We start from the raw sequence: 24,937 nt of genomic DNA, 5'->3' as shown, positions 1-24,937 counted from the left end.
ATGTATAATCATGGCTGATTTGCATCGTTGTATGGTAGAAACCAACACAGCATCGTAAAACGATTTCCCCCCCAATTAAAAATAAATTGAAAAACATACTGATGTTAGAAAAAGAGAGAGGGAGCAGGGGAGAGAAAGAAGTGAAGGACAAACAGGGAACAAGAAGGAAGAACTCTATCTATTGTTTGATATTTCAAAGGTCTTTTTCAGATCCTAAATAGAAGACTGGGAATCACTTGTTTAGTGCCACTAAAAAACTTAATCTCGTCTAGAAAATGTAGCTCATGGGATTTCTACCTGTACAGTCTTAACCTTGCATGGAGGAGGTGGTCGGCGCTGGCCCCAGTGAAAGTACAAAGTAGAATTTGGCAAACCTGTAGGCCGTACATAGTATCTGTGTTCTATAAATAAAGTTATATTGAAACATATACCAAAAAAAAATGTTGGGCAAAAGGAACCAGATGTAAAAGAACACAATCTCAATTACTCTCTGCTGTGGTGGTGGGTGGAGAAGCTGTAAGACGTGTTAGTGAGCAGCAAGGGTTGGAGGACACTGACCTCCGATGGGGATGCCCAGTGAAGGGCCAAGCACCGTGCCTGGGCTAAACAGCTTCATCCTCCTAATACCCTTCGGAGGAAGGGCCATTTTCTAGATAAAGAAGATGTGATATATACATACAGTAGAATACTACTCAGCCATGAAAAAGAATGAAATAATGCCATGTATAGCAACACGGATGGACCTAGAGGTTATCAAACCAAGTGAAATAAGACAGAGAAAGACAAATATCATGATATTGCTTATATCTGGAATCTGAAAAATGATACAAATGAAATTATTTACAAAACAGAAACAGGCTTGCAGACACAGGAAAAAAAAAACAACAAACAACTTATGGTTACCAAAGGGGAAAGGTGGGGAAGGGATAAATTAAGAGTTTGGGATTAACAGATACACACCACTATATATAAAATAGATCAGCAACAAGACCTACTACATAACATAGGAGACTATACTCAGTATCTTGTAGTAATCTATAGTGAAAAGAATCTAAAATGTAATGTAAGAATCTAAAAAATAATGTATATATATTTATCACTTTCACACACACGTATGTATGTATAACTGAGTCACTTTTCTGTACACTTGAAACTAAGACAACATTGTAAATCAAAAAAAAAAAAAAAAAAAACAAGCCACTTTGTACCTGGGCCACTTGACCTTTAAGAAAAGGTTTGCCAAGTCTTGGTTTAACCAATCAGAGAAAAATCATATTTGGTGATTTAAAAATACACTGATAAGGATGTGCACTCTGGTTGGACAAAAAGAACTGCAAAGAGATCTTAAACTCTTTTTAGGAATAATGATCTTGTTAGTAATAATATTTCATTACTTTGAAATGGCTACACGAAGGGCTTCCCTGGTGGCTCAGCAGCAAAGAATCTGCCTACAACGCAGAAGACTCAGGTTCGACCCCTGGGCTGGGAAGATCCCCTGGAGGAGGGCATGGCTACCTACTCCAGTATGCTTGCCTGGAGAATCCCACGGACAGAGGAGCCTGGTGGGCTACAGTCCATGGGGTTGAAGCTCAGACTCGACTAAGCGACAGGGCACCCAGCTACACAAAACCGAAAGACAGTTATTTTCATTATTTGCAGCCTAAGAGAGAAAAGACCTATTGATACAAATATAAATTCACAGCACTCAAATACTCACGGTCAGGACGCACATGTTGGTTGGGGTCCAGCCTATAGCGCCTGGCCCCTGCGTGGGGGGCTTGTGTTTGTACCTGTCCTTCTCCCCAGGATGTTCTCCCACAGCCCCGCCCCCTCCACCCCACTGCCCACGTCCTAGTCACCCTCGCTTGCCCTTCAAACCTCCGCTCCAAACTCACATTCTCAAGGAAGTCTCCGCAAGCCCTCAGACCCTCCAGGGTGTCGTGTCAGCCTCTGGAGTGAGCAACTGTCATTGGCTGTGTGTGTGTGTGTGTGTGTGTGATGACTTGTGACCACAGGTCTGAGTCCGTGCACCCATCAGCATATTTCCCACCCAGCAATGTCTGGCACATGGGAGAAGCTCCATACAGATCTACCAAGCAAAATTACAAAGACATCATAACAGCTAGCGTTTACCAAGCACTTACTATGTGCTGAGCTACAGTGAGTGTTCTCTCACCTCATCCTCTCCCTAGTAATAATCTAACATCTATGGAGAGCATCCTCTCCGCCAGGCCCCACCCTACACACTGTACAGATAACCCCTTATCTTCTTTCCCTCAATTCTGTGCATCTGGGATGGACAGTGGCACGTGTCCCTCTGGCTGGTTTACTGCACATTGTTATTCCACCAAAAATGAACCTAGGTACTGCAGTGAAGGTATCTTGTAGATGAGTGACCATTGACAGGTGACTTTTTAAAAATTTTTTATTGGAGTTCAGTTCAGTTCAGTTCAATTCAGTCGCTCAGTTGTGTCCGACTCTTTGCAACCCCATGAATCGCAGCACTCCCTGTCCATCACCAACTCCCAGAGTCCACCCAAACCCATGTCCATCAGGTCGGTGATGCCATCCAGCCATCTTATCCTCTGTCATCCCCTTCTCCTCTTGCCCTCAATCTTTCCCAGCATCAGGGTCTTTTCAAATGAGTCAGCTCTTCACATCAGGTGGCCAAAGTATTGGAGTTTCAGCTTCAATATCAGTCCTTCCAATGAACACCCAGGACTAGTCTCCTTTCGGATGGACTGGTTGGATCTCCTTGCAGCCCAAGGGACTCTCAAGAGTCTTCTCCAACACCACAGTTCAAAAGCATCAATTCTTCGGCGCTCAGCTTTCTTCACAGTCCAACTCTCACATCCATACATGACCACTGGAAAAACCAAAGCCTTGACTAGACGAACCTTTGTTGGCAAAGTAATATCTCTGCTTTTGAATATGTTGTCTAGGTTGGTCATAACTTTCCTTCCAAGGAGTAAGCGTCTTTTAATCTCATGGCTGCAATCACCATCTGCAGTGATTTTGGAGGCCAGAAAAATAAAGTCTGACACTGTTTCCACTGTTTCCCCATCTATTTGCCATGAAATAATAGGACCGGATGTATCATTGCTTAATAATGTTGTGTTAGTTTCTGATGTACAGCAAAGGGGATGAGCCAAACGTATACATACATCCCCTCTTTTTGTTATTTCCTTCCCATTTAGGTCACCGCAGAGCACTGAGTAGAGTTCCCTGTGCTATACAGCAGTTTCTCATGAATTATCTATTTTATTCATAGTGGGTGGCACTAGTCATAAAGAACCTGCCTGCCAATGCAGGAGACATAAGAGGTACAGGTTTGAGCCCTGGGTTGGGAAGATCCCCTGAAGGAGGGCATGGCAACCCAATCCAATATTCTTGGAGAATCCCAGGGACAGAGGAGCCTGGTGGGCTACAGTCCACAGAGTAACAAAGAGCTGGACACGCCTGAAGATGCACAGTGTACATACATTTTCCATGATTAATAATGAGCATTTATGAATGCACACAAAGCTTGAGGGGAAGAATTTGGTGTTCTCTTACTTAATTTTCACAACACTCCTGCAGGACATATACTATTATTTTCTCACATTGTGCTCTTATTAAATGATATAGAGGAAGGTTACATAATTCCCAACGACCATAAAGTACCAAGAGATAAATGTGACACTAAATCCATCTCTGTGTCCCCAGATGCTTGGCTCTTTGCCACCCCATGACACACATGCAGCTAAGAGACTGGATCAGAGCACAGCAAGGCAACTTTCTGCATACACTTGAACTCCGTGTGCCTTTTTCTTTATTTTTTTGAGCTGTAAATTGACTTCATTCAGAAAACAAAATTTGAGAGGCTTCCTTGCTGGCTCAGTGATGAAGAGTTCACCTGACAATGCAGGAGACTTGGGTTTGATCCCGGGTCCGGGAAGATACCACATGTTGAGGAGCAGCTAATCCTGTGTGCCTGTTCTCTACTGAGCCTGCATGCCGTAACTACTGAAGCCCGCACACTCTAGAGCTCACACTCCAAAACAAGAGAGAAGCCACTCCAATGAGAAGCCCAGGTACCGCAACTATGGATTGCCCTCTTCCAGCCACAACTGGAGAGAAGTCTGGGTAGCAAAGAAGACACAGCATGGTCAAAATTATATAAATGAATAAAACAAAAATTTTTTAAAGGAAAAGAAAAACTTTAAACTGACATTGGACCTTCACCCCCAATTTTATGGGTCATATGAGTAAACTTTTTACTCTGTTGTTGTTCAGTTGCTAAGTCGTGTCCAACTCTTTTGTGACCCCATGGACTGTAAGTCACCGGGCTCCTCTGTCCATGGGATTTCCTAGGCAAGAATACTGGAGTGGGTTGCCATTTCCTTCTCCAGGGGATCTTCCCCACCCAGGAATTGAACACACATCTCCCACATTGCAGGCAGAATCTTTACCGCTGAGTCATCAGGGAAACTTTTTTTTTTTTTGCTCTAAAAAAAATAAAAAAAATTAAATATCTTTTTGAAAAAACAAGACAGGTGCCTTTAAATAAAGGAGACAATCCATGATAACGTGAGGGATTCACCCAATTGGTTCAAAGGCAGAACAGAAGTTTCCTTGAGGAAGGTAGTCTGCCTGTGGACAGCAGCCTCAAGCATCAGCCTGCAGATTTCAACTTACCCCCTCTCCATCCTGTAATCCAATTCCTTAAAATGCATCTCTTAGGGCTTCCCTGGTGGTCCAGTGATTAAGACTCCATGCTTCCAATGAAGGGGATACAAGTTCAATCCCTAGTCAGGGAATTAAGATCCTAAGATCCCACATGGTATATGGTATGGCCAAACAATAAAAATAAATAAATACATGCATCTTGTAATATAAATACCCTACTGGCTCTGTTTCTCTAGTATAACCCTGACTGATACATTATCTAAATTTCTAAACAGGGAAACTGAGGCAGAGGAGAGTTTCTACAGCTGATCTGCAGTTAGCATAGTATAGGTTGAAGTACAGGCTCGGGCTGGGTTTCAAACCCAGGCAGTTGGGCTCCAGAGTCACAGTTAACCTCCAGTGCTCAGTCTCCAGCAACGAGAGCTTCCTCCTCCAACTAGCCTCCTTGATTAAAGAGAGGGATGGTCACAGGGGAACGGGGGGTGGGGGGAGGTGCGGATGGAGGGAAGAGGGGGTGGCAATGGAGAGAGGGGAGGTCTAGAAGAAAAGTTGAGTTAGAAATTCCTGCCACAGTTGGCTGTGGGTTGAGTTGGGTCAAGGGTGGCGATCAATAAGATGAATACAGCATAACTCGAGTTTTTATTCCCTTTGTCGTGATGGATGAGGCCTTTGAAGCAACTGGCGGAGGCCTCACCCTGAGCGTCCAGGAAAGATTTGTGGACACGTTTATATGAAGGATCTCCCTCCAGCTCCCACGAGTGTTTAAGATGACTTGCTTCAAACCAAGATCAAAGAACAGGCTGGAGATATTGTTTCACCGATTTGTATAAATCAGCCAGACAAACTGTGGCCTCGACAACTACTGATGTTTCTCTGGTTGGAGGTAACTTGTTAAGAAACACGTCAGGCAGCTGCAAAAGTCCCAGTGCCTCCTTGGGAGAGAAGCTTCAGAAAGAATCGATCGTGCGCCGACTGGCTTCACCTTAACTATTCCTGAAGCCGTAATTGAGAAGGCCCTGAGGTCCACTATCCACGTATCCTTCAACCTTTCAGCATGGATTGGAGTGATCATTTTTAATACTAATGCCTTCTATGTTTGTGGAATCTTCACATGATCGAAGACACTGTCCCGTATTAACCTCATAACAATCCAGGAGCTAAGTGAGGGCCGCAAAGATGTCTGCCATCTTGCTGGTGGGAAATTGAGGCTCAGAGAAGTCAAGGGTCTTGGCCAAGTTCAACAGACACATGACTGACAAAAATAAGGCTAAGCCGGGAGTTTAGCTCCAGCCCTAGCTGACTATTTCCTCTTTTTCTCATCTTGCCAGTGTTTGCTGAGTGCTTTCTAGATGCCCCATGCTAGGCTGACTACTTCCACCTTCTCTCACTCCTTAAAACATTTCCTGATCTATCCATTTTCTTAGGCTATGATATGGATATCTATGATATGGATATATATCCATTTTCTTAGGTGATTCCAAGGTGGAGGTTGTGCAGAAGCTTCCTCATGCTGGTCAGAATGGCCATCACTAAAAAGTCGACAAATGATAAATGCTGGAGAGGGTATGAAGAAAAGGGAACCCTTCTCCTACACTCTTGGTGGGGATGTAAATTGGTGCAGTCACTATGGAAAACAGTACAGAGGTTGCTTAAAAAAACTGAAAATAGAGTTGCCATATGATCCAGCAATCTCACGCCTGGGTATATATCCAGATGAAACTATAATTCAAAAAGAAACATGCACCCCTATGTTCATAGCAGCACTGTTCACAATACCCAAGGCATGGAGACAACCTAAATATCTATCTACAGATGAAGGGATAAAGAAGATGCTGTACATATATACCATGCAATATCATTCAGCCATAAAAAAGAAGGAAATAATACCATTTGCAGCAACATGGATGGGCCTAGAGACTGTCATACTAGGTGAAGTAAGTCAGAAAGAGAAAGGCTAGAATCATGGTATCACTTATACGTGGAATCTAAAATACGGCACAAACGAACTTGTCTGTGAAACAGAATCTCAGGCACAGAGACCCGTGGGTCCCAAGGGGAGGGGAGGGGAGGGGAGGGGAGGGATGGAGTGGCAGTTTGGGGTTAGCAGAATCAAATTATTATACATAGGATGGATAAACAAAAAGATCCTACTGTACAGCACAGGGAACTTTTATACTATACCCTCTGAAAAACCATAATAGAAAAGAATATGAAAAAGAATGTATATATTTATATAAGTGAATCACTTTGGCATACTAACAAAGTACACTGGAAATCAACTATATTCAGTAAGATAAACTTAAAAAAAAAAAAAAAGGAAAATAACCCATTCATTTCTCATCTGTGTGCTTCTAGAAGTGCCTCCCACACTGTGAAAACAGTTTTCAGATTTATGAAAATGAATAACCTCCCTTTACTGAGCACGTAGCATGAGTCACGTCCCATACCAAGCACTTCCTATGTATTTCCAGGCTCCTCCATCCATGGGATTCTCCAGGCAAGAATACTGGATAGGGTTGCCATTTCCTGCTCCAGGGAATCTTTCTGACCCAGGGATCGAACCCAGGTCTCCTGCACTGCAGGCAGATTCTTTACCACTGAGCCACTGAGCCACAAGAAAAGCCAATTAGCTCTTTTAATCCTCTGGAGTGGTCACGTTTGATTTCCAGTGTACAAAAGGAGAAACGGAAACAGAGACTCACTGAGGTCAAGTCCCTCACCCAAGGTCACATCCAAGGTTACACAGTCATCTTGAGGTGGAACACTGGTTCCAAAACTCCTGCCCCTACCCCAGGGTTTTTCTAGATTACAACCTTGCCTATCACCTCCCCCCACCCTCCTTTTTTTTTTTTTTTTTTTTTTTTTGCCATTTCCTTGTACTACCCTTGGTTTCATGTTATGAATTTATTATTTAAAGGAAATTATTTTTCATTAAAAAAAGTTAACTTTAAGTCAGACAGCTTCAGATGTAGAAAGCTAGAAAGAGCATCACTCCCATCCTTACTAGTACAACAAAAGAAGAAGCCAGACAACTTGAAATTTTGCAACTTTTCTTTAATCCAGCAGAGATCTGAGGGTGCCAGGGAATCAACTCACCTGAAATCTAAGGAAAGACAGATGCCTCCAGGGACAGACAGAACTGGGGCACTTGCTTACCTAGGGCACATGCCATTGGACAAACAGCTAAAATATTTAACAAATTGCTAAAGGTTCGATGTGGGCTAGAGAGACAATGCAGGACATCTTGGTGCCAATGACATAAGAGAAATTCATTCTACATGTAGGGTTTAAATAAATTATATTTAATTTTTAAATTTTTAAAATTATATTTAATTTAATTTAAAAATAAATTTATTTAAATAAGTTATTTATTTTATTTGGGCTGTGCTGGGTCTTTGCTGCTGCATGGGCTTTTCTCTTGTGGAGAGCAGGGGCTACTCTCTAGCTGCAGTTCACAGGCTTCTCACTGCAGTGGCTTCTCTTGTTGCAGAGCATGGGCTCTAGAGCACAGGCTCAGTAATTGTGGCGCACAGGCTCAGTTGCTCTGCAGCATGTGGGATCTTCCCGGATCAGGGATTGAACCCATGTCTTCTGCATTGGCAGGCGGATTCCCTACCACTGAGCCACCAGGGAGGTCCTGTACACACAGGTTTGTTTTGACCACTGAACTGGTATCCAGATAAGACAAGACAAGGTAGGCTGAGGATTCTGAGAAAGCTCCCTCACAGGGCGAGACTGAAGGATGGGAACAGTGGCCACCACAGGAGAAGCACAAAGCACCACGCAGGTCTTTCTCCCCATCTTCTAAAAGTTCCAGGGGCAGGACAATAAAACCTGGTACCCTTAGGACACTGGTGAAGAGCAATGAAGCTGATTGAAGGAAACAGCAATAAACCCCCTCTATTCCTGCAGTGGGGAAATGCAAAGGAAGACATCCTGAGCCCAGACCTCCAGGTGGGGCTGGACAGGGTCACACAGGGCCTGGCTGTGATCAAGGCATATTCAGAACAGAGAACACTTCCACCACCAGGCACATCAGTGCAGAGTCACCGGCATTTTAACAGTATCTGCTGCCAGGAGAGGGGCAAAAGGGTGCAGAGGGATTCTCTCTCTGGTGAAGTGCAAAGGAAGACTTAAGCTGAGGGTGGAGCAGACATTAAGGAAAATGCTCTCACAAAGCAATCCCCAAAATAAACACAAGCTAACAAAAGAGGACTCTGAAGCTAGTGATGCATTGAGGGTAACCATAGCAACAACAAAACCTTAAGATCAGCTGAACTCTTAAGTGATTGACTCATCTCCCCATCCTAAAGGCCTGGCAGAAATAAAGGCACGTTCCGATTCCAGACTTTAGAAACTATTTATCTCAGTCCCTATTGTCTGACACTAGATGTCTGGCTTTCAATAAAAAGATTTTTGAGGGCACTCAGGAAAAAAAAAAAAAGCAACAAACTGTCAAGAGACAAAAGAATCAACAGAATCAGACTCAGATATGGTACCTTATATGTGTGTGTGTTTAGTTGTGTCCAACTCCTTGTGACCCCATGGACTTCACAGGCTCCTCTGCCCATGGGAATCTCCAGGCAAGAAGACAAGGGAGTGGGTTCCCATTCCCTTCTCCAGGGGATCTTCCTGACCCAGGGATTGAACCTGCATCTCATGAGTCTCCTGCATTGGCAGGCGGGTTCTTTACCAGCTGAGCCACTGGGGAAGCCCAGGTATGGTACAGATGTTGGAATTATCAGACAGGAACTTAACATAACTGATTAATATGTCAATGGCTCAAGTAGAAATGAAGATACCACTAATGATCACAGGGGTGATTTCAATAGAAGACTAGAACCCAAAAGAAAGAATCAAATGGCAACAATGAAAATAAAAACCACAGTGATTTTGACAGACTCGTTAAAAAATATAATGCAGGTAATAACAGACTTGAAGACAGGCCAATAGAAATTATTCAAATTGAAACTCAAATAGGAATAGAGTTTTTGAAAAATCAGCCTCCAACGGTTATGGGACAATAACAAATGGCCCAACAGAAGTGTATTTGGAATCAGAGAAAGAGAGGAGAGAATGAGGCAGAAAAACTATTTGAAGAAATAATTATCTCATTGACATTTTTAGAAAATTCCATCCAAGTACACAAGGAATATTCAGCAAGACGAACCGTATTCTGAGCCAGGAAATCAATGCTAACACTTCAAAATTAATCACTGAAATCAAACAAAAAATATTTTCCAAAGCTAATGACTGACATCAAACCAAAAATCCAAGGAGCTCAGAGAACACCAACCAGGATGAAATAAATAAAAATGAACACCAAGATAGGCATATTCAAACTGCTGAAAACTAAGGACAAGGAGAAAACCAAAGGCAAACAGAAGGAAAATAAACTTTACCTTTCATATAGAGGAACAAAGATAATTATTACATCAGACATCTCATCAGAAACTTGGCAAGATAAAAGACAATGGAAATGGCATCTTTGGAGTGCTAAAAGGAAAAAGAACCTATCAACCCCAAATTTATTCCCCAGTTTGTGGGCCATATTCCACCTGCTGTCTATTTCTGTAAATAAAGCGGTATTGAATTTATACAATTCAAACATGTATTGTCTATATGGCTGCTTTCACGTGACAACAGTAGAGTCAAAACACTGACAAAACCACATGGCTTGAAATCCTAAAATATTTACTGACTCTAAAGAAAAAAATTTGCCAACTCCAGAAGATAACTGATTTTCAAAAAAAGGAGTAGCAAAAGCAAAAGTATTGGCAAGCTTCTGTGTGCTCATATCAAAAGTGAAACACTTGACCCGCAATGACACAAAGCATTTGAAAGAATTATTAGTATATTGTTGTAAGTTTCCTAGACTAGACATAAAGCAGTATCATTTTAACTGAAGTCAAAAATTTTAATTAAAGATTTACACTGTAAAACGTAGGGCAATCGCTAAAAAAAATTAAGATATAAATACTAAGCCACTAGGGAAGATAAAATAGAATCATAAGTAGAAAAATGGAAATAATAAAGATAAGAGCAGAAACTACTGAAATTGAGAACAGATGAATAATAGAGAAAATGGATGAAACCCAAAGCTGCTTCTTTGAAAAAATAAAGCAGATAAACCTCTAACTAGATTAACCAATAGGAAAAGAGAATAACATAAGTTATCAATATCAGGAATAAAAGATTGGACCCTCACACTGCAAAGATTAAAAGATAATAAGGGAATATTACAAGCAACTCTATGCCTACAGACAGAGTAATTCCTGAGAGGCACCAACTGCCAAAGCTCATTCAGGAAAAAATGAATAATCTGAATAAACCTTCACCTATTAAATAAATAAAATGTACAGTTAAGACCTTTTTAAAAAAGAAAACCCCAGACCTGGATGGCTTCAAAGGTGAATTCTACTAAATATTTAAGGAGGAGATAACACCAACTTTACATATATTGTCCTGGAACATGAAAGAGGAACGGATACTTCCCAGCTCATTTTATAAGACCAGCATTACCTTGATGCCAAACACAAAGACATCACAGTAAAAGAAAATTATAGATTAGTAACCTCTGTGAATATAGATAAAAATCTTTAACAAAATATAAGTACATCAAATCCAATAGTGTATATAAAGGATAATTCATCACAGTCAGGTGGGCTTTATCCCAGGAAGGTATGGCTGGCTCGACATTCAAAAAGCAGTCACTGAAACTCACTGTACTAGCAGGTTAAAGAAGAAAAATCAAATTATCATGACAAAAGATGCAGAAAAAGTATTTTATAAAGACACATCCATGATTTAAGAAAAAGTAAAATCTCTCAGAAAACAAGGACTAGAAAAGCATGTAAACTATTAAAGGACATCTACAGCTAACATCACACATATAAAGACCAAATGCCTTACTGTTGAGATCCAGAGCAAGCAAGGAGATTGGCTCTCGTCATTTCTCTTCAGTATGGTGCTGCTGCAAATAGTCCAGAGGAAAAAGAGCATATTCATTGGAAAGAAATGAAACTGTGTTCATAGATTACATAATTATCTACACAAAAAAGTTCCAAAGAATCTATGAAAAACTTACTAGAACTAAACTGTTGGGAAAGATCAGGAAAAGCGGGCGACAGGATGAGATGGTTGGATGGCATCACCGACTCAATGGACATGAGTTTGAGCAAACTCCAGGAAACACTGAAGGCCAGGGAAGCCTGGTGTGCTGTAGTTCATGGGGCTGTGAAGTGTCAGACACAACTTAGGGACTGAACAATAACTGGAACTAAGATGCAAATGTAGTGAGGTCCTAGGGTGTAAGGTCTATATACAAAAACTGATTGTATTTCTAGACACTTCCAATTGAAAATGAAAATATTTGAAAGTACCATTTAATACAATAGTACCAAAACCATGAATAATTAAGTATGACTCTTACAAAATACATGCAAAACCCATATGCTGAAAACAAAACAATAGTGACGAAGGAAACCAAAGACCTCAATAGATGGAGAAAGATGCCATGTTGACGGACTGGGAGACCATATTAAGGAGTCAGATCTTCTAAAACCAATGCATAGAGTCAGCACAATTCCAAACAGTCCTATGTATTCTAGAATGGAGGTGTTGATTTCTATGTGAAAACCCAAGTCTTGGCTCCCCTCCCACTGCATCCTCAACAAGGGTCTGTTGAATGAATGACTGAAGGACAAGTAGACTCTGGTCTTCCTGGGGGATGTTTCTGCTTATTACAAGTTTCTGTAATAGAAAAGTATTTTATGTTGGAATGAGAAAAATAGAAAGAGAGGAAGAGGAAAGAAGCCTGCACCAGCGGAGACCAGCAGTTTCAGGGTGTCAGCTTCTCAAGATCACTTCTTACCTCCCCCCAACGCACTTTGGATGTTTTATGGACAAATAGGCAAAGTCCCAAAGGAGACAGGGACTTGCTGAGGTCACTCTTATGGTTTGACTGGGCTGGAGCCAGAACTCCTAACACCCTGCCTCTTTCTGTTCATCATTATTGTCATCGGAAGTCAACACCATTCAACAGTCACCTTAGGCCAAGCACCAGGACTGCAGCTTTATATGCGTCTTCTCATTTACTCAGAACAGCCATTGGAGACCCATCAATGCGGTCCAACGGAACGTGCATCTTAAACACCAGGATCGAGCCAGCCTGGGGCACCTGCGTCCCACCGTGTCCACCCTGGGGCAGAGCTCAGCCGTTAACATTTCCGCTAGAGCACAGATGGCTGAAACCCACCACACACTCTGCATGCGTGCTAAGTTGCTTCAGTTGTGTCTGACTCTTTGTGACCCTATGGGCCGTAGTCCACCTCTGGGCTCCTCTGTCCAAGGGATTCTCCAGGCAGGAATACTGGAGCAGGTTGCCACGCCCTCCTCCAGGGAATCTTCCTGATCCAGGGATCGAACCCCCATCTCTTAGGTCTCCTGCCTTGGCAGACAGGTTCTTTACTACTAGCACCGCCTGGGAAGCCCACACACACTTTACTTTCAAATAAACCACACAGCCCAGCGTGGACACACTTCCAGAACCTATGAATTTAAGTGGCGCAGGAGCGGGCCACCCAGTGTGGTGTCAGGGACCAGCTTCCAACGAAAGGCCCGCTGGCTCTAGGAGTCTGTGTGGAGGTGGGGTGTCTGTCAGTTGCAGACCACATATACCACCCCCCACCCTGTGCTCCCCCTTCTTCCCATTCCCTGGCTCCTCCTCCATTTTGGGAGCCTCCATCAGAAAGGACAGGACCACTGACGGTGTCTCTTCAAGATCCCAGGCTTTTGGTGGGGTCTTTGGTTTGACTCTGCTTAAACTGTTCCCTAAAACTAATGGCATGCTTCTTAATTTCCTGGAGCTTCGGGGTAATGGGCCAGGGGGAGGGTGAAAAAGGTCTCTGATTCATTTTCTCTCCACCTTCCACAAATGAGAGAGAGACCGGAATGAATGGCGTGGTTGATAAATGAAAGCAGCTTAAATCAAAGACCTGCTTCCCCCGCAGCGAGATAGCACTGCACAGCTCCCGAGGGACCTGGAAGCCGCTCCTCTCAACAGGTTTCAATCTGAGACCCCGCCAGCCTTGAGGCATAGCAATCTCAGCTGCATCAAACCCACCTAGAGAGCTGGCCAAGAGATGCTTGGAGAGGGGAGGGGCGGGAACAGTATCTTGTTAACCCTTTTCCTTAGGGGTATTTTACACCATCACCCCAGGTTCCATTTACCTTGGCGTCGCAGAATTGGGACATTCTGCAGTACACTCTATAAATTCTTTTTTTAAGCCAGCTTGAGCCAAATGTAACAGGGTAAGCCGTCCAGACCTGTTTAAAAAGGATAAACCCCAGCTAAGAGCATAAATTACACCCCACTGCTTTTATCATATAAACACGGCCAGAGAGCCAAGTGCATTAAAGAGGCGAGACACAGGCCCTGGTTGCTATCTCATTAAGCCCATTAAATATTAGGAAAGAAAATACCTTCACATCTTGGGTCTGGTTTAAACTATCAGGGAACAGATTAGAGTTAATTAATGCCGTGAACTCTGAAGCCGCCAGCCAGGAGGCTCCCGGCGGAATCCACACCTGTCACAGACTCGATTTCAGAAAATCTAAGTGGACACCCAGGAGCCCTCCCCTCCTCCCTACCTCCCCTGGATGTGGGAGCCCTAGGTACCTAATCTGTAACTCCCGAATCTGGATCAAGAGATAAACCGCACCCCTGAGACAGAAAGTCGGTGCATTCCAAGCAGAAACTGTGCAAAGGTCTCTCACTGGGCACTCCGGAAATTGCCAGGGGTTCCAGGCCGCAAGGCGAGACCGCTAAGTTGCTTCTGGCAAGTTGGAAAGAGCTTATCAATTATTCATGCAACTGGATAAACAGGGATTTTATCTTGTAGCATGAATCAAGAGATAAAAATTCCATTTCAAGAGGGAGGGTGGAGACTGAACTCTGAATGTTAATTGTAAAACGAAAAAAAAATGAAAAAGAAGAAGGAAAGGAAAAAATATGTAAGGTCTTCTGCTTGGGCTGTGCCTTGAGCGCTTGTAAACTTCCCCCCACCCCCAAATTTCTGTCTGTTCACCGACTATAGCTTACTTGCTCCCCAGACAACGCACCGCCTCTTCTATTGATGTACCGAAGCAGCCGCAAAATCCCCACTTGTGAGGGGCCCTCTGGATGGATTTTTAAACCCCTAAACACCACCACCTTCGAGGTATTTCTATTTAAAATCAATTTGCTGCTTCCAGACTGAAATTGGAAGCAGAGGAAAGTTTACAAACAGATGCCTGTCAAAAGGCTCAAACGAAACAAGAGCTAGTCACACTATTGGGACACGCGGGCCAGGAAAGAATATGACTTTCATTGCTGGCCTCTTGTCCCCTCTGCTGTGTGGCCCTGCACCTGACAGTTCCTTAAAGGCTAGAAAATTAAGCCAAAAGATGAAATTTGGGGATTACTGGTTTATTTAGACGTTTACATTATTAAATTTGACCACAGGTTGGAAAATACACACATAAATGGAAAAGAAAGTGGTAATGTCCCAGAGTCAGCTGGACTTGTCCTCCTGTGGCCTCACATTGAGTGACTTTCATTTCTATCCATTCTACTTTGTATTTTCCAAGAAAATTTATTAGGAACATGTTATAATGGGAGAGAAATAACCAATTTTGTGCTTTTTAAATGCTACGTTAGGTGTATATATCAGATCAGATCAGATCAGATCAGTCGCTCAGTTGTGTCCAACTCTTTGAGACCCCATGAATCACAGCACGCCAGGCCTCCCTGTCCATCACCAACTCCTGGAGTTCACTCAGACTCACATCCATCGAGTCAGTGATGCCATCCAGCCATCTCATCCTCTGTCGTCCCCTTCTCCTCTTGCCCCCAATCCCTCCCAGCATCAGAGTCTTTTCCAATGAGTCAACTCTTCGCATGAGGTGGCCAAAGTACTGGAGTTTCAGCTTTAGCATCATTCCTTCCAAAGAAATCCCAGGGCTGAAATCCCAGGTGTATATATAGATGTTTCTAACTGGGGCAATGTGGGAGACCTGGGTTCAATCCCTGGGTTGGGAAGATCCCCTAGAGAAGGGAATGCAACCCACACCCTTGTATTCTTGCCTGGAGAATCCCATGGACAGAGGAGCCTGGCAGGCTACAGCCCATGGTGGCACAAAGAATCGGACATGACTGAGCACTACCACCACCGTAACATTTATTGTTAAAAAAAAAAAAATCAACCATCTACAGTCATGCATGCCCCCCAACATTTTTTTGTAATTTTCATCCTCTGACAAAAGCCCCTCAAAACAGGAATCGTCACAGTAGGTTTGCCTTCTAGCCACTCGGCTGGTGGGTGGGCAGGGGGCTGGGGAAAGGTGAGACTCTGCTCTGGGCAGCCCTCTTGCAAACACCACAGACAGGAGAAGTTGGCACCCGCACAGTGCCCCACGGTCTAGGAGGAGAGATGAAGAGCAAAGAACCACCTGGGCGATGCCTCCTGCCCTTGCTGCGTCTCAATTGCCCCTGTTCAGGAAGGGGAGTCCACGTTCTCCGCTCTCTTTTGTTCATCTTACTTTTCAGACTCAGAGCAGAAAGCTGCCATCACGTAACCGAGTTCATGGTGAGCTAATAACTCAGCTCTGTGTGAGGCCTCTCATGTGTTGTATTTTATCATTTTTTCCTTCTCCCACCCCATGCCCACTTCCCTCCTCTCACGCCTGAAGGCAGCCTCTCAAATCTGTCGGACGTGTTGCCTTAGATACGCACACATGAAAACCTGTGGATGCGGCTTTATGCTTGGAGCTTCCGTGAAGAAGCCCTTCTGCTTCCTACCTCTTTCTCAAGACACTACATTTTCTAGATCTCTCTCTTCGGTTGTGTGTGTCTCATTGGTTTCTCTGACAGCATCAGGAACCCCCGTGCAGTTTAGCTAGACAGACCCCTGGACACTAGCATGAAGCTATTCATATGGGAACACATGGCCCCACCTCTGTGAATGAGGGACTGGGATGTATCTCCACAGTATGGGGACCGGCAGCCCAAGGGTGAGTTGGTACATTAGTGAATTATTATGAATCAATTAATAAATGAGAGGATAAAATCAACAAACCAGCTTAGGGACCACCCCAGAACAACAATCATGACAACTGTAATGTTATTCATTCTATCCATCCATCCACCCATCCATCCAATCACCCACACAAACATGTATCTATCCATCCATCCACCCACTCATTCATCTACATATCCATCCAGAATGTGTTCACTCAACACCTCTGTGTCAATGTGCTGAGTTGATCCTTCCAATGTCCCCTACCCCTACTACAGCCTGATGGGGCAAGAAGACTGAGGTGTGAGGGCTGGTGGGGAGGTTTCTGGGCATCCCAGGACATTCTCACAATCTGCCTCCCCAGGAGCTGGTGAACTGGAAGTCATTCAGGACTCAGGCAGTTTAGGGTCAGGTTGAGGAGCAGGACTCTCAAGTCCCAGAGCAACTTCTCATTCAGGCTCCATCTCACACCAGCTGTATGACCTTTGACTTCCCTCCAGGGAGTCTCAGGGCCTGAGAAGACTGGATCCTATACCCAATGTCAACTTCTGTAGACACTGTCATCTTAATCCTTCAGGGTCGCATGGGCATTATCCCCATTTTATAGAGGAGGAAACTGAGGTGGGGAGTTGCAGGCTAGGACCAGATGAGTCCAGAGAGGCACCCAGGCCTCAAAATGTAGGCAGTGCTCAGCTTCAGGCACCCACCCTGTAGCTCCATAGCCTGAGAGTGAGCAGCCCCTCAGCATTCGAGCCCCAGTCCCTCACGCTGGCTGTGGCCCTGGTGAGCTGCTAAGTGGTAGCATTAAGTTTTGCAACTGAGGGACTTCCCTGGTGGTCCAGTGGATAAGACTCTGTGCTCCTAGTACAGAGAGCCTGGGTTCGATCCCTGGTCAGAGAACTAGATCCTGCATGCCACAACTAAGACCTGGAGCAGCCAAATAAATAAATAAAAGTCTCTTTTAAAGATTTGCAACAGAGTCTTCCAACAGGGCCCAGTGCTCATCCTGTGATAGAGTGTTTGATCATTTGCTCATTCATTCAACAAAACGTAGTAAGTCCCCATCACACACAAGGTGAGATGTACCAGTGCCACGGGGGACTGGATGGACAACTGCGGGGGGATCAAGGGCTTTCCCGGGGGACAGGAACACAGGCTCCCTGCCTCAGTTTCTCCATCTGAAACAGAGGGCTGGTTGTGAGGGTCTGGGGGGCTCCAGGACAGGCAGTGTGATGCTCTTTAGACAGAGATGGTCACCACGTGGGGGGAAGGGTGTTCAACCTGCCCCTCAATTCATCCAGAGCAGCCCCCGCCTGCCTTTCCCACCAGGGAAGCTGGCCTGGATGTTTATTGGGTTATTAGATAACCAGGCCCGGGCACCGTTTCTTTGATCAGACACCCCTGATAACGAGCAGGGGAAACAGACCATTTTACAGCAAGATTTCGTGGGGTGATCTTATCTTCCCGTGGTGCTGTTAATATGCAGGAGGATGAGGAGGTAGGTGTTTGGTGGGGAGGAAAGAAAGAGGCTCATTCTGCAAAGCTCTCCTATTGCGCCAGCCTCGGGCTTTGATTTGGGGGGAGGGTGGGGTGGATGTCTGGCTCAGGGCCCCTCCCTCACACCAGCTGTGGATGGCTCCAGAAAGCCTGCCCTGTGTCCCCCCACTCTTCCCGCAGCTCTGACCACTTGGGAAGACCCCTGCAGTGATCAACCCAGAGAAGTCAGCTCTGGAGGCCGATGGTAAAGCCCACAGACATGACTCATGGCTAGCAGAGTCGAGGCTCAAGAAAGAACCTGCTTCTTCCCCAGACAACCTTATAATTACTAATCATTTCAAATATTCTCGGGTCTGTAGGTACGAAAGGGATCAGGAATAGAACAATTAACACCCTTGCTGCAGCAAAATGCAAGGTCTGGACAATACAAATTTGGGGGGTTAAAAATAAATATCTACGTTTGAAGTCAAGTAAGTTTAGCTTCGGTTCCTTCTCTCTCTTTTGTTAGATCTTATGACCAGAGGGTTGTTCAAACACTAATTGTTCATTTTCTTTCTTTTTTTTGGAGTAAAATCTGCATTGAACAGGGAACTTATCTGACCCTGTGCTTCTGTTTTCTCACCTGTAAAGCCAGGAGAGCAGCGCCAGTGGGCCTTGAAGACCCCTCCTAGCTTCTCCCATCCTTCCAAGCATCACCCACTGTTCATGTCGGGCTGGGCGAGTACGATACCACCTATAAATCTCAATCTCAACAGAGGAGTTTGGCTAAGACCTAGGCAGCACTTTGCAATAGGGCTTCCCTGCCATTCCTAAGCCTCTTCGAAGAAAGGGTGTTATCATATTAATAGAATGGGTTTTCTCATTTAGGAACTTGAAACTCAGAATGGAGCCAAGAGCCCGGTCAGTCAGGGAATCCCATGGAGACACAGAGCATCCCAGACACAAGCAGGGACTAAGGAGTCTGCCACTTTCCAGCTGTGTGGCCTTGAGGCAGTGGCCCAACCTCTCTGAACTCAGTTACCCTGCTCTGTAAAATGGGGCCAACAATACTTCTTATTTCTCATCAGGCTGTCCAGATATAAAGTCTATGCATCTAAAGCACCTGGCCCACACCAAGGTCTCAATGTGGGTATTAGTTGCTCAGTCGTGTCCAACTCTTTGCAATCCCATGGACTGTAGCCCTCCAGGCTCCTCTATCCATGGGATTTCCCAGGCAAGAATACTGGCGTGGGTTGCCATTTCCTTCTCCAGGTTGCAATAATTATCAGCAATTCCTCTTATAAATAAGCCAATATAAATAAATAAGCCAAAATAACAATTAATACATGAGCACCAGGCTTTGCAGGGAAGCTCTGTTTTCTAATAGCAGTACAGTAGGTTCTGAAAGTACCAAATCATAACCCCACGTCGCATCAGCGTAACATCCACCTCCCAAGCCAAACCATTCTTACTCAAAGCCCCATCAGTGAACTGGGACTGCAAAAATGCCCTCAAGCTGGAAGCACAGAAAGTACAGCCTCAAACAGTCAGGGCCAAAAGAGCATGCAGTTTTTTTAAAACTATCCATAATTGTAAATTTTTAAAATTTAAAGGCACAAAGTTGCCACAAACAATCACCATTATGCAATTATAAATAAGCACACCCCACCCCCCACCCACGTTACCCCTTTCACCGAAACTTAATATGTGGCGCGCGGCCGCTGTCTGCCGGGGAGCTGATGGCATCTCGGCTTCAGCAAGGCCACCTCGAGCCTCATGCTGTTCTCAGCAATCCATAGAGACCAGAAAAAAATGTCATTTTCAGGAAGGGAATTGATCGTTTCTCTCACATTTCCATTTGTGTAAGATCACGCTGTGGCCTCCTTCCACACTTGTCGAGTCTGTTCCTCCAGAGAAAAGAAAAGCTAAGGACATCCCGGGGACGGGGGGTCCCTGGCTGAGGGGTCCCTGGTGGAAGTTGAAGGGTTCCGGAGGCCCAGGGTAAAAAATCAAAAGACGGGGTGCTGTCTCCTGACCCCCAGGGCCAAGCAGCCCACAAGTGTGGACAGGTGGGTCTCTTCAGAGGGCAGGTCAGCTGCCTGGACACGCACCCTGGGCACAGACATGTCCCCACGTGCCCAAGTCCTCCCCAAGGGACATCCTCCATCTCTGTCTCTCCCTCTTCCTCCCTCTTTTTCATTCTCTTCTTCTTCCTCCCTTTCCCATCTGCCTTTCTATCTGCCTCTCTTCTCTGCCTTACTTCCTTGTCCCTGTCTTTCTCTCTCCCTCTCTGCCCTTTTCTCTTTCCTTATCTTTCTTCCCCCTCTCTCCTTCTAGCTTCTCTCTTTCACCTCTCGTTTGGTTCTATCTACTCTCTCTTCTTCTTTCACTGTTAAGGACAACACAATGAAAATGGACACCTTGATCTACACATCTCAGCCCCCCACCAACCCCGCCTGCACGGCTTTACTTCCATTCTCCTGGTGGTCCCCGCAGGTGGGAAGCCCTTCAACTTCCACTTCTCCAATCCAAGTGATTCTGTCGCTTCTTCATCCATAAATCCAATAACTTGGGAGGTTCCTTCCCCAGATGCTACTCCTGTCCTTCAAGTCTTCCCTACCACTGAGGAGCTGCCTGGGGGAGCCCAGGCCCTCAGGTCAGGCCCTGAGGTGGCCTGACCCATCCATCTCCCTCCTCCTTCTCCCAGCTGCCTTGCCTCTGAGCAGCCACCCTCAGCTGACTCACTCAGATGGGGATTAGGAGTGGGGGCAGGAGGAGGAGTTGGGGGTGGGGGGAACCGCCCTGGTCGGCTCCACACTGTTTGCCCAGATGCTCTTTGGAGCAGAGAAGAGCTAATTACAGGGAGCGGCTGTGGGCTGCTGGGCGCCCCAGGTTGGCCACATTCACTGCGCTCCTGCACTCCAAGTTGACGCGACTTTTCCAAAAGTGTCTGGAAGGCCTGAAGAGAAGCCTTGGGGGTCTGAGGACCCAGTGGGCACAGATGAGCTGCCCCCGACCCCCTTGCCCTTGGAGGGGACAACCTGCATAGGGTTTTGCTTTTGCGGAGGAGCGCACCGCAACGTCTGGCTTGGCCAGGACAAGAGTTTTCGGGAGGCCTCCTGGCTCACTGCAGAGACTTGGTGGGGAGAGGAAAGAACCAGGGCACGGAGGGGGGTCGACTGGGTTCTGAATGGCAGGAGGAGCTGCGCCAGAGGGCTGGGCGCACTGCGAGGCTGTGCGAGCAAGGCCGGGGGCTGTCTCCACCTCTTCTGGAAAGTTGGACCTATGAGTGCGCTGCTCTCCTTACAACTATCAACAGCCCGGGAGGGCGAGCGCGTGCAAGAGCGGAGAGGGGCGCAGGACCCTCTTGACTTCTTCGCAGGACCCCAGCCGGGCCGCCGCTGTCCGAGGCCGCCTGAGAGCCCTGCGCCGGCGCCTCTTCTCCACACAGTGTGGAGGCGCCCCAGGGGCCGTCCTGCCACCCTCGACGGGATGCCGGCTGCCATGCTCCCCTACGCTTGCGTCCTGGTGCTGTTGGGAGGTAGGTGCCACCCTCCCCCCACTGCCTCGCTGCCTGAGGTCAGAAGGGAGGGAGCTGCCATTTGACATTCCTTGGGCTTCCTGGGGACTGCAGTGTGGGCTGGTGAGCCAGGCCGGCAGTTCTGCGTCTTGCGCGCTCTTCTCCAGCCTCACCTGGCCGGGCACCTGCTTCACCTCCAGCCTCCTCCTGGACCCTGTGCTGGGAAGCCGGGCGCGGAACCACGTGTGCGCCCCTCTGTGCTCAGTGCCCGCGAAGCCTGACCTCCAGGGATCCCGAGCCCACTGGGAGCCCCTCAGCAAGGTGCAAGCTCCACGTCACTCAGACCTGGGCTGCGGAATCTGGTCTTGCCCACTGAATCCTAGATGGGCTGGGACTCAGAGCTGCTGTCCTACAGCAGAGCTACAGAAGAAGTGAGGGGAGGGCACAGTGACCCTCACCCCACCCCTCAAATTCTGGTGCCCAGCAGGCTTGGGGTAGGGGGTCAGGGGACCGGACCCCCGTAGAGGGGACAGTGTCGTCTCCAGAACTAACTGCTCTCCAGCTGCCTCTTCTTAGAGGGTAGGAAGATCAAAATTCTGTTATGCCCGCTGACCGTGGCGTACCACCATTGGCAAAGATGACAATAGTAATCACAGTGTGCCGGGCTCACCCCCAAGCACCCTCACTTTGTGAAGGATTAAGAATTCTATCCCTGGAGTCAGATCACCTGACTCAGAAGTCCAGATCAGCTTCATATCAGCCTGTGTGAACTTGGACAGGCATGTCCATCAGTTCTCTTAGCCTCAACTTTCTCATCTATCAAATGGGCTCATGAGATCCTCACCTCTGTCTGGGGTTATTGTGAGGGTTACAAGAAGGAGAGCAGGAGAAGCGACTAGCACACTGCCCAGCCCCAAGGTGTCTATCCTGCAGGAAGACACACTGCCCAGTTATCGCTGAGCACGCTTTTCTCCACTTACAGGCAAGGAGCAAAGTCAGGTCTCCCTGCAGCTCTTCAATCAGCCCCGAATTTCTCAGCTAGATATCTGAAGAAGAGATGAGCTGGGTCTGAAGGAAGGTCAAGGGAGGATGTGTAGGCAGTTTGAAGAGCTGCAGACGTATCTGCCAAAAGGGGATGTTTACCTCAGGGCTGGGGCGAGAGGTCGCACGGCTGTCCATGGCCAAGGAGTTCTCACTGGGCACAAAAGTAAGTAAGAGTGGAAAGTAAGAGTGGAAGGAAGGGGGCACGGAGGGGAAGGCTGGGCAAAGAGTCTGTGTGCTTGCCCTGTGGGCAGAGAGCTGGGAGGGGGAGAAGGAGGAAGCTGTGTCTTCACCTCTCCTCCTCCCAAGTGGTTCCATCCCATGGGGATGGGACGGGCCAGCCCAGTAGGGTACATTTCCCCAGAAACCTGCAGCCTTGGTCACAGCACAGGGCCGTTGTCCTTGGCAGGCCCCGTGCTTCTGTCACGCCAATAAAATCAGCGCCAGTGTAGCCTCGCTCCTGGCTCTCTGGAGTCCTGCTGCTTCGCTCCCAGGTGACCTCTCGCCACCCCAAGTCAGACAGACTCCACAGGAGAGAAGCCGAGAGTACCCGGAGGCCTGGGTGAACAGAAGGGGCGGCTGTGGAGCCTGCGGTTGAGACCCAGGTCTCAACCTTGGGGTGACAGACCCGTGCGGGCTGCCTTCACAGCTCCTCGCTCTGAGCTGGGCCCCATTTTCCACTGAACCCTTTTCCCAAAGTCCTTCTCACCACTGGCTGCATCACCAGGCAACAAGTTCCTTGTGCTTTAGTGAAAGGAGACAGAACCCTTTTAATCCTTCAGATACTTAGATAATTGAGGTACCTGAGCAGAGGCAAGCCTGGACTTCATGTCTCCAGGTTCAAGAAACTACTGTAGGCACACCAACGGCCCCACCACGGGAATGCACCTTCTCACACACACACACACACACACACACATATACACCCCACCAGGGTTTCTCAGCCTCAGCACTGTTGATACTGTGGTCCAGACCCTTTTCTGCTGGGGGCCATCCCATGCCCTGGAGGACATGGAACACCATCTTTGGCCTCCACCCACCACACGCCAGTAACAACACCTCCCAGCTATGAAAACCACAAACATCCCCAGAAACTGCTGGATGTCCCCAGGGGCCACGATTGTTCCCTGCTGAGACCCACTGGTGTGGGCAGATCAAATTCAACTTTCAGATGAATCTGTCAAAAATCACCAGGTTAGGTGGATTTTGTTATTCTTGCTCTGAGCAATCAGGAAATCAAAGGCACAGTGGGACCTCAAGAAAAACAACACAGTTGAAGTAGTTTCTAATCTAGACGTTGATTTTTCCCGCTTGTCCACTCTCCCCTGGTCTCTGAAAATGTCCTCCCTGGAGATGACAGGAGCTGGCTGTGGGTGAGGGTGGCTAGTTACCGGCTGCAGCAGACCCTTGTCAAAACCCTCCATCGCCAGATGTGTCTTGTGCCAGTGCAGTGGCTTCCAGCTTTGGTTCACTCCTCAGCAATTTCTGGCTCTTAAAAATCTCCTTACTCAACAATTTATGCTTGAGGGGGAAAATGAAAAACCACAGCTTCTTTTTTTCCCCCTCTCATTTGTATTTCTTTTTTCTAATTTCAGCCCTGCTTTTATCTCTAGCCATATACTTTGCAATGGCAAGTTATCATTTAGAGACAGATTAACTAGGACAAAATCACAGGCTATTCCATAATAAATTACTTGTGGATATGGGGCTCTGTTTCAAAACTAAGAGTGAAAGCTGGGGAGAAAATGAACTTAGTAGATGGGTCCGAAAAATCAAAGGTGAAAGGAGATAGGTAATTGTATTCATTACGTAAAACAAAAAAAAGTTTTTTTGAATGAAAACTTCCTCTCACTGCTTGGATCATTGTGGCCAGCTATTTCACTTGTATTCTGACTGACGCTGGAATCTCCAAAGTCTAAATAATCAGCTCAAGACAAACAGAACAGCTTCGTTGGTCTCCAAACCATCTGGATGGCAAACTAGTAAGAAGCTACGTGTGAAGAACTATTTGGGAAATGTATTGGATACTCACTATGTTCATGGAAGCTGAAAGCCAAAATGAGCCCCTGCTGAGTCCCTTCGCTGTTCACCTGAAATTATCACAACATTGTTAATAGGCTCTACCCCAACGCAAAGTAAAAATTTAAAAAGGCAAAAAATAAAAGACCTGGTGCAG

At 46.3% G+C, this 24,937-nt stretch overlaps 1 protein-coding gene across 1 annotated transcript in view; it reads left to right on the top strand.

The window, feature by feature from the left end:
* The first annotated feature begins 21,031 nt into the window (after positions 1-21,031).
* APCDD1L (APC down-regulated 1 like) overlaps positions 21,032-24,937 on the top strand; it is a 49,856-nt gene continuing 45,950 nt past the window's right edge. The window contains exon 1 of the mRNA XM_086330943.1: positions 21,032-21,741. Within this exon, the coding sequence (XP_086187069.1) occupies positions 21,486-21,741 (256 nt within the window). The 5' untranslated portion in view covers positions 21,032-21,485. The remainder of the gene's footprint in view (positions 21,742-24,937) is intronic.

The sequence above is a fragment of the Bos grunniens genome, chromosome 13, assembly GCF_055505025.1.
Source record: "Bos grunniens cultivar Pamir isolate PY7600 chromosome 13, Bosgru_T2T1.0, whole genome shotgun sequence".
In the NCBI taxonomy this organism is placed as follows: domain Eukaryota; kingdom Metazoa; phylum Chordata; class Mammalia; order Artiodactyla; family Bovidae; genus Bos; species Bos grunniens.
This window is presented reverse-complemented; position numbering and strand designations above follow the sequence as displayed.